The sequence below is a fragment of the Strigops habroptila genome, chromosome 9 (genome assembly GCF_004027225.2).
Source record: "Strigops habroptila isolate Jane chromosome 9, bStrHab1.2.pri, whole genome shotgun sequence".
NCBI classification, from domain to species: Eukaryota; Metazoa; Chordata; class Aves; order Psittaciformes; family Psittacidae; genus Strigops; species Strigops habroptila.
The window spans coordinates 21,111,244-21,120,502 of record NC_044285.2 but is presented as its reverse complement, the minus strand read 5'-3'; the positions used below and the strand labels follow the sequence as shown (position 1 = coordinate 21,120,502).

The following is a 9,259-nucleotide window of genomic DNA, read 5'->3' as shown; positions in this document are numbered from 1 at the left end:
GTTGCCCTGTGCTGGGACCATGTGGACCCTGTACTGGGGATGCTGGGGACTCTGCCGTAGGTTGTGGGCACCTGGTGGAGCCACGTGGGGACCTAAAATCGTTGCCCTGTGCAGGGTCAGTGGGGACACTGAGACTTGGGGTTTCTGTCCTGGGGGCACAGGGGACACTGGAGACCACAACAGGGTCGTGGGGACACCTGATGTGGCTGCCCTATGGGGGACCTTGTGCTGGGGGCTGAGGGGACCCTGAGTTGGGGCCACAGGACCCTGTGCTGGGGACACCGGGGACCCACCACGGCCCCGCTCCCGGGGCGGCCGGTGCCCTGCTGGGGGGTACCGGGGGGGTCCCCCGGGTGACGTCAGCGGCAGTTGCCGGGTGACGCCGCGGCGCCGGGCCCGCGCTGGGCCCTGACGTCAAGGCCCGATGGCCGCCCGCCCGCCCGGCAGCATGGAGGCGCTGGCAGGCCCCGCCGGCCGCTGAGATGGTGAGCGGGGACCCGCCGGCCGGGGGGGGCGCGGCGGCACCGGGACAGCCCCGCGCGCGGCCCGGCGCCGGGAGCAGGCCCCGCGGGTGGGTGCCCGGGGAGGGCGGCGGGACGGGGCCTGCTCGCGGCGGGCGGTGAAGGGGGGGCCAGGCACCGGCGTCCCCGAGTGTCCCCGTGTCCCCCGGCACGGGAAGGGGACGGGGCCGATGCGGGAGGAACCCCTCCGCGATCGGCCGGGACCCCGCAGCGGCTCCGTGCGTGGCCTCCACCCGCTGCCCCATCCCTCTGCCCCATCCCTCTGCCCCCATCCCTCTGCCCTATCCCTCTGCCCCATCCCTCTGCCCCATCCCGCTGCCCCCATCCCACTGCCCCATCCCTCTGCCCCCATCCCTCTGCCCCCATCCCGCTGCCCCATCACGCTACCCTTATCCCGCTGACCCATCCCTCTGCCCCATCCCGCTGCCCCCATCCGTCTGCCCCATCCCTCTGCCCCATCCTGCTGGCCCTATCCTGCTGTCCCCATCCCACTGTCCCAAACCTGCTGTGCCCTAATCTGGTCCCTCATCCCACTCCCCCCCTTCCTGCTCCTCCATCCTGCTGTGCCCCCATTTTTCTGCCCCCCAAACTGCCCCCATCCCACTGCCTGCTATCGCACTCCCCCAAATCTACTGCCCCCCATCCTAATGCCCATATCCTGCTGCCCCCCCAGACACTCCCCCATCCTGCTCCCTTTCCCACTGCCTCCCAAATCATTCCCCACAACTTGCTCCCCACTAATTCACTACCTCTTAATCTGCTTCACCCAACTCATTACCCCTGGTCCACTTCCACAACCCTCTTCCCCATAATCTGCTCCCCTCAACTCTTTCCCCCCCGTCCCTCCTGACCCCCAACTTTCTGGCCCCCTCGAACCTGCTGACCCCAACCCTCTGCCCCCCAGGACCTCAAGGGCCAGTACTGGACTGACGATGACTCCGATGGGGACAATGAGTCCGAGGAGTTCCTCTATGGCGTCCAGGTAGGCACCACGGGTGCTGGGTCCCATGGGTGGTGGTGGGGGCTCAGGACTCCCCAGCCTGAGCCTGATCCTGAGCACGGGGCTGACACTGCTGTGGGGTGCTGTGCTGCAGGGGACCTGCGCCGCCGACCTGTACCGGCACCCGCAGCTGGATGCCGACATCGAGGCCGTGAAGGAGATCTACAGCGAGAATGCCGTGGCCGTCAGGTGGGTGCACCGCTGCCTGCACCCGGCTGTGCCATCCCCCGGCACCCAACGGTGCCATCCCCGGGGTGTCTGGTCATGGCATCCCCAGGGCACCCAGCTGTGCTGTCACTGAAGCACCCAGACATGGCATTCCTCAAGCACCCAGCTGTGCCACCTCCATGGCACCCACATGCAGCACCCCTGGGGCACTTGGCCATGGCATCCCCAGGCACTTGGCTGTGGCATCTTGGGGCACCCAGCTGTGGCATCCGTGGGGCACCCATCCACAATACGGGTGCTCTGCCATTGCCATCCTTGTCTCATGGGTGCACACAGTTGGTACATGGGGAGCCACACATGCCCGTCACTACCCCACAAGCCTGCCAGCCTGTCACTCCACCATGGGGCTGTGTGTCTTCACAGGGAGTACGGGACCATCGATGATGTGGACATCGACCTCCACGTGAACATCAGCTTCCTTGATGTGAGTCCTGGGGTGTTCTTGGCACCGTGGGCATGGGGATGGTGGAGACACACACCTGGGGGGGTCCCCAGGTTTCCTTCCCCAGCCGGGGGTCCTCAGGGCTGTGCCAAAGGCAGCTCTCCCTTGGCAGGAGGAGGTGGCGACGGCGTGGAAGGTGCTGCGGACGGAGCCCATCGTCCTCCGCCTGCGCTTCTCCCTCTCCCAGTACCTCGATGGCCCTGGTGAGTGGGGACAGGCAGGACACGGTGTTCCCGTGTCTCCCAGGACGGGCACAGCAGTAGCACTGGCTGTTTGTCCTCCTCTCTCCCTGCAGAACCGTCCATCGAGGTTTTCCAGCCATCCAACAAGGAGGGCTTTGGGCTGGGTCTGCAGCTGAAGAAGTAAGAACCAAAACACAGTGGGCACCCGAGGGTGGTGGGTGGGGTGGTCCACAGAGGCACCCGAACCAGCCACATGTCCCCATGCCACTGCCACACAGCTCACCCTGTGGGGATGGGGAAGAGGAGGAGCTGGGTGGCATGGGCCAGCCAAGCACTAGGCTCAGTTGGCACTGATGCATGCATGGGTGCCGGCACCCTGCGTGGATGCCCATGCCACCTCTCTGCCAGGATCCTGGGCATGTTCACATCCCAGCAATGGAAACATCTCAGCAATGATTTCCTGAAGACCCAGCAGGAGAAGCGGCACAGTTGGTTCAAGACGAGCGGCACCATCAAGAAGTTCCGTGCTGGCCTCAGCATCTTCTCCCCCATCCCCAAGTAAGACCCAGACGGTGTCACCAAGGGATCAACCCTGTGTCCCCTCCCCCTGGGTGTCCAGGGACTGTACCTCAGTTTTCCTACTCATCCCTGGGATGCTGTTGCTCCCTACCAGAGCCCGAGGAGCTGGTGGTGGCTCCCCAAAACCAGCCAAAGGCTGAATTTGGTGTCTGAGTTCGGAGCTCAGGGGGATTCTGTGCCCACAGGTCTCCCAGCTTCCCTGTCATCCAAGACTCGGTGCTGAAGGGCAAACTGGGCATCCCTGAGGCTCGTGTCAACCGCCTGATGAACCGCTCCGTGTCCTGTATGGTGAAGAACCCCAAGGTGGAGGTTTTCGGCTACCCCCCCCCCAGCACCCAGGCAGGTGTCGCCCCCTTCAACATCCTGGTGGGTGCCTCCCCGCCTCGGGGTTTGCTTTCCTCTCCTTTCCCTTCCTGGATTCCCAGGGGCTGGTCTGGGGCCAGATCAGTGGTGGGACCCCCTTGGCTTGGAGGGAGCTCCTACAGGGTTTCTCCCTTGTGCCTCTCCCCAGCACCCATGGGTGCTTGTGGGCCAGCTGGGATGCCGGCCGTGGGTCCTGCGGGGTTTTACCCCCTGTTGGTGCCGTGTCCCTGGTGCGGTTGTGTCCCCAGGAGGGTGTTGGCACATTGGGGGTCCTGGGGGGCTGCTGGTGCCGTGCGGAAGTCGGGGTACGTGGGGGGAAGGGGATAACGCAGCGGGCTCTGCTCCGGCTCCGGCGCAGGTCGGTGGCCACTGCAAGAACGTCCCGACGCTGGAGTACGGCTTCCTCGTCCAGGTGAGGTCCTGCAGCCCAGAGCACCCTCCCTGCTGCCCCGTGTCCTGCTGAGCTCCATCCCTGCTGCCCCGTGTCCTGCTGAGCTCCATCCCGCTTCCCAGAGCACCCTCCCTGCTGCCCCGTGCCCTGCTGAGCTCCATCCCGCTTCCCAGAGCACCCTCCCTGCTGCCCCGTGCCCTGCTGAGCTCCATCCCTGCTGCCCCGTGCCCTGCTGAGCTCCATCCCACTTCCCAGAGCATCCTCCCTGCTGCCCTGTGTCCTGCTGAGCTCCATCCCGCTTCCCAGAGCACCCTCCCTGCTGCCCCGTGCCCTGCTGAGCTCCATCCCGCTTCCCAGAGCATCCTCCCTGCTGCCCTGTGTCCAGCTCATCCTCAGTCCACTGCCTTGTATTCTGCTCAGCCCTATCCCACTGACAGGAGTGTCCTCTTTTCTGTCCCATGTCCTGCTCATCCTCAGCCCACTGCCTGGAGCATCCTTCCCTCTGCCCCACAACCCGATCCCACTGCCTGGAGCATCCTTCCCACTGCCCCACATCCCGCTCATCCCAATCCTGCTGCCTAGAGCATCCTTCCCACTGTCACATATCCCACTCATCCCAGTCCCACTGCCTTGAGCATCCTTCCCACTGCCCCACATCCCACTCATCCTGATCCCACTGCCTTGAGCATCCTTCCCACTGCCCCACATCCCACTCATCCCGATCCCACTGCCTTGAGCATCCTTCCCACTGCCCCACGTCCCACTTATCCCAATCGCACTGCCTGGAGTATCCTTCCCACTGCCCCACATCCCACTCATCCCGATCCCACTGCCTGGAGTATCCTTCCCACTGCCCCACATCCCGCTCATCCCAATCCCACTGCCTGGAGCATCCTCCTGGGCGCTGTGCCCCGCACGGGCCTGACTCCCGCCGTTGTCCCGCTCAGATCATGAAGTACGCGGAGCAGCGGATCCCAACGCTCAACGAGTACTGTGTGGTGTGCGACGAGCAGCACGTCTTTCAGAACGGCTCCATGCTCAAGGTGCAGTGATGGGGAGCGGCCCCGCGTGGGCTGTCACCCCCTGCCACCGCCCCCAACCCTCCCCACGGCCCCTGTCCCCCCGCAGCCGGCCGTGTGCACCCGCGAGCTCTGCGTCTTCTCCTTCTACACCCTGGGCGTCATGTCCGGCGCGGCGGAGGAGGTGGCCACGGGCGCCGAGGTAGGCTGTGTGCAGTGGGTGACCACACCGCCACCTCCAGGGGCTGTCCCCTCAGCCCACGCTCTGTCCCCAAGGTGGTGGACCTGCTGGTGGCCATGTGCCGTGCTGCCCTGGAGTCCCCTCGCAAGAGCATCATCTTTGAGCCTTACCCTTCCGTGGTGGACCCCAACGACCCCAAAACACTTGCCTTCAACCCCAAGGTGAGCGCTAAGGGGGGCAATGCTCCCCCATGCCAGGGGTGATGGGGCAGGGGAAGCCCCGAGGAGCCCTCTGATGGCCACCTCTTTCCTGCTCCACGTGTAGAAGAAGAACTACGAGCGGCTGCAGAAGGCCCTGGACAGCGTGATGTCCATCAGGGAGATGACCCAGGTACACCAGCGTGGCCCCACGCCACCCGTGGTCCCATGAGAGACCCCCCTGGTGTGGGACCCTTCACCAGGGGTGGCTTTTTGGTGCTGATCTTCATCTGCCCCTGGTTGGGTGGGTGCTGGGGGCCCACCTGCACCCGCTCTTACCTCTGCCAGGGGTCCTACCTGGAGATCAAGAAGCAGATGGACAAGCTGGACCCCCTGGCCCATCCCCTTCTGCAGTGGTAAGGTCGAGGGTGCTGTGGCCCCATCCTGCTGCCCCACATCACCCACCACTGCCCCATGTCCCGTGGGACAGGGGACAGGCTGGGGAGCAGCCAGGCATCCCCGTCACGGCCCCCTCGGCCCCTTTCTCATGATCCACAAGCCTTAGGGTGGGTTCTGGTCGCAGGGGAGTGTGGGACCACCCTGTCTGACCTTCCTCCTTCTCTTCCTCCTCCTCTTCCCAAGGATAATCTCCAGCAACAGATCCCACATTGTCAAGCTGCCTCTCAGCAGGGTAAGGGGCCTGGCTGGGCTCCAGGTGGGGTGCGGGATGGAGAGTGGAATGTGGGATGTGGGATATGGGATGTGGGATGGAGGGTATGTGAGGTGGGACATAGGATATGGGATGTGGGGTGTAGGATATGGGTTGCGGGATGAAGGATATAGGATGCAGAACAAAGTATGGGATGTAGGGCATAGGATGAAAGACATAGGGTATGGGATGTGGAAGGGAGATAGGGATGCAGGGTGCAGGCTATAGGATGCAGCGTGTTGGCTATGGGATGTGGGATGCAGGATGCAGGATTAGGAATGTAAGGATGTGGGTGTCTGATGTATATGGGAGGTCTGGGATGCAGGATGCAGCCTTTGGGATGGGCCCTGCCTGCTGTGGGCTTGTGGGAGGCAGGATGTGGGATATGGGGTGGAGGATACTTGTCACGGGCTGTGGGATGGGGGACAAGAGCTGGGGAATGGCACTGGCCCTCCTGGCAAGCTCCAGGTGGCCAAGGCAGGGCTGGGGCGGTCTGGGGCCAGGCTGCCATGCATGATCTCTGTCTGTCTGTGTCTGTCCCTCCTCTGTCCCTGGCGGCACCGCCGTTGCTCTTCCTTTTCCCCTGGTAGCAGCTGAAGTTCATGCACACCTCGCACCAGTTCCTCCTGCTCAGCAGCCCCCCAGCCAAGGAAGCGCGGTTCCGCACCGCCAAGAAGCTCTACGGCAGCACCTTCGCTTTCCAGTGAGTTGCTGGGGGGAGGAGACCCCCAGGCGGGTGCTGTGGGGCGGGATGCTGTGGGTGCCGTGGGGCTGACCTGGGGCTGCTTCTTCCAGCGGCTCTCACATTGAGAACTGGCATTCCATCCTCCGCAACGGGCTGGTCAACGCTTCCTACACCAAACTGCAGGTAACGCACCCCGGGCCGGACCCACCGCCCGGGGCAGGCGGGGAGAGAGGCAGGGATGCAGCAGGGAGGCAGGGATGCAGCAGGGAGGCAGGGATGCAGGCAGGGAGGGATGCAGCAGGGAGGCAGGGATGCAGCAGAGAGGCAGGGATGCAGGCAGGGAGGGATGCAGGCATGTGGAATGCTGCCTGCAGAGGCCGGGCTGCCTCCACCACCGTGCCCGAGCTGTCCGGTGACCCGCGGTGCTCACCCTGGTGTTTCCCTGCAAGCTGCATGGAGCAGCCTATGGCAAGGGCATCTATCTGAGCCCCATCTCCAGTATTTCCTTTGGATATTCAGGTAAGAGGCTGCCTGTGCTGCCCAGTCCTGCCTGTGCTGCCCGGTCCTGCCTGCATTCCCATCCCCACTCCCTGCATGGGCCCGGGGATGTTCGGCATAGTGCTGGCTGGAGCAGGCAGCATCCTGCATCCTTCCCACCTGCACCAACCTCTTCCCAGCCAGGCTGGGGCATTCCCATGTGCTGGGGAATTAAACCCCAACATTTTCCAGGCTCTGAAAGCTGCTGCTCCCACTGCTGGGGGGTTCCCAGGGCTCCGCTGCAGGGCAGGAGCACGCGGTGTGGCCGTCCCCGTCTGTGGCATGTGTCCCCGTGTCACCCCAGGGTGCTGCCTGCCCGGGAGTGATGGGAGCCTCGCTTCTCCACAGGGATGGGGAAAGGGCAGCACCGGATGCCTTCGAAGGACGAGCTGGTGCAGCGGTACAACCGGATGAACACCATCCCGCAGGTGATGGGCCGGGGGACACCACGGGAGGATGGGGATGGGGACATGGCACCCGCAGGTGCTGGGGACAGGGACATGGCACCCATGAGTGCTGGGGACGGGGCGAGCTGAGCCCGGCAGGGTGGTGACACCGGTCTCTCTCCCCACAGACACGCTCCATCCAGTCCCGCTTCCTCCAGAGCCGTAACTTGAACTGCATCGCGCTGTGCGAAGGTGCGGGGATGTGGGGTGGGACACAGGATGGGGGGTACAGGCAGCACCCCCACCCCTGGCAGGTGGAGGAGGGAGAGAGGGCCCTGGCAGGGGCCTCTGCCCCATTCCTTGGCCGACAACCCCTTCCTCTGCAGTCATCACGTCCAAGGACCTGCAGAAACACGGCAACATCTGGGTCTGCCCCGTCTCGGACCACGTCTGCACCCGCTTCTTCTTTGTGTGAGTGCTGGGCTGTGCCCCCCTCATGGCACCCGTGGGATACCCGTGGGATACCCGTGGGACACCCCTCACTGCCCCCCTTCTCCCCTTCCAGGTATGAAGATGGCCAAGTAGGAGACGCCAATATCAATACTCAGGACCCCAAAATCCAGAAGGAGATCATGCGTGTGATCGGGACTCAGGTGTATACAAACTGAGTGGTGGGACACCCCCGGGACCCCCCAGCACCGAGTGAAGCCCCCGGGCTGGGGAAGGACGAGTGGGTTTCAAGGCCGAGATGGGGCCAAAAGTGGCGGCTCCCCCTGTACATAACGTCCAGCATCCAGTGAGCACCAGGCAGGTTAATGGTCCCTTGTCCCCTCCCCGTCCTGTCCCCCAGCGTCCCGAACCCTATGGCAGCGCGGAGAAGGAGCTGCAGGGGCTGGCGTGGCCGGAGGCCGCCCCTCCTGGCGCTGGCAGCGACAGGGGTTTTACTGACAGTGAGAAACTGAAGCAAAAAAACCAACAACCAACCAACAAACCAAACCCAAAAACAGAGAGAAAAGAAAAGAAAAAAGGAATCCGTGTCCCTGGAAAGTATTTAAATAGGCTGGGGGGGAAGGGATGGGATCGCGGGAAGGGACAGGATCATGGGGAAACGATGGGATTGCAGGGAAAGGATCATAGGGAGTCGATGGGGCTTTGGGAGAGAGTTGGGACTTCGGGGAGGGAATTGTGCGACCCTCACACCATGGCAAAGGGGTTGTGCTGTGGAGCAGGGGCCACGCCACGGAGAAGGGACTGTGCCTCTGGGACGGGCCCACGCCAGGGACATGGGGCCACACTGAGGGTGGCAGAGGTTCCCCTTGGGCTGGGAGCGGCTCCCACGGGATCATCCCGGGAACACCGCGGGGTCCGAGGGATTGAGAGTAACAAACCCTGGAGCAGCCCCTCACTGCGCCGCGGCGTTGGGTCCAGCCAGGGCTGATACAGGAAGGTGAGAACTGACCTCAGAAACCTCCTGGTTCAGGTTCAGTCACCGGCTGAGACCCAACAGGCTCGTCTCACCGCCCAGGGCACTCAGTGTCACCTCTGCGGTGTCCCCTGCCCTTGGGGAGTGACAGAGGGACTCCACTGTCTGCCCAGCATCGCTCACTGCCCCCAACGGACACCCAAACGTGGGTGATGTGACACCATCCCCTCACCACCCGCCCCATTGGTGTTCTGCTGCGATTTGGGGGGTTTGGGGTTTTTTACCCCTTAAATAAATAAATGAAGCCACTTTCCCACGAAGGGCGTGAAGGGACGTCCCATGGGACATGGATCCTCCAGAAGCTCCCCCGTCACTTGGAAAGAACAGCGAAACCATGGGAATTCCTCTGGAAAATG

General features: G+C 63.7%; 1 protein-coding gene across 6 annotated transcripts; it reads left to right on the top strand.

Annotated features, from left to right (window-relative positions):
* The first annotated feature begins 390 nt into the window (after nucleotides 1–390).
* PARP6 (poly(ADP-ribose) polymerase family member 6) lies at nucleotides 391–9,241 on the top strand. Of its 6 annotated transcripts, XR_003993017.2 has the most exons (23): nucleotides 391–485; nucleotides 1,426–1,503; nucleotides 1,616–1,710; nucleotides 2,113–2,173; nucleotides 2,304–2,394; nucleotides 2,487–2,553; nucleotides 2,782–2,931; nucleotides 3,138–3,318; nucleotides 3,674–3,727; nucleotides 4,654–4,749; nucleotides 4,835–4,927; nucleotides 5,002–5,127; nucleotides 5,231–5,296; nucleotides 5,452–5,519; nucleotides 5,746–5,794; nucleotides 6,403–6,515; nucleotides 6,608–6,680; nucleotides 6,947–7,016; nucleotides 7,383–7,462; nucleotides 7,609–7,672; nucleotides 7,807–7,891; nucleotides 7,986–9,048; nucleotides 9,165–9,241. XR_003993017.2 is itself a non-coding variant. In XM_030496603.2 (22 exons), exons 1-22 carry the CDS (start codon nucleotides 483–485, stop codon nucleotides 8,086–8,088), a joined length of 1,863 nt encoding a protein of 620 aa, XP_030352463.1. In that variant the 5' UTR covers nucleotides 391–482; the 3' UTR covers nucleotides 8,089–9,163. The 6 variants fall into 6 exon arrangements, 4 of the variants coding, with proteins under 4 accessions (XP_030352463.1, XP_030352462.1, XP_030352465.1 ...); XR_003993018.2 differs by lacking the exon at nucleotides 6,947–7,016; XM_030496603.2 differs by lacking the exon at nucleotides 9,165–9,241 and having other exon boundaries at nucleotides 6,406–6,515; nucleotides 7,986–9,163.
* Nucleotides 9,242–9,259: the final 18 nt, after the last annotated feature.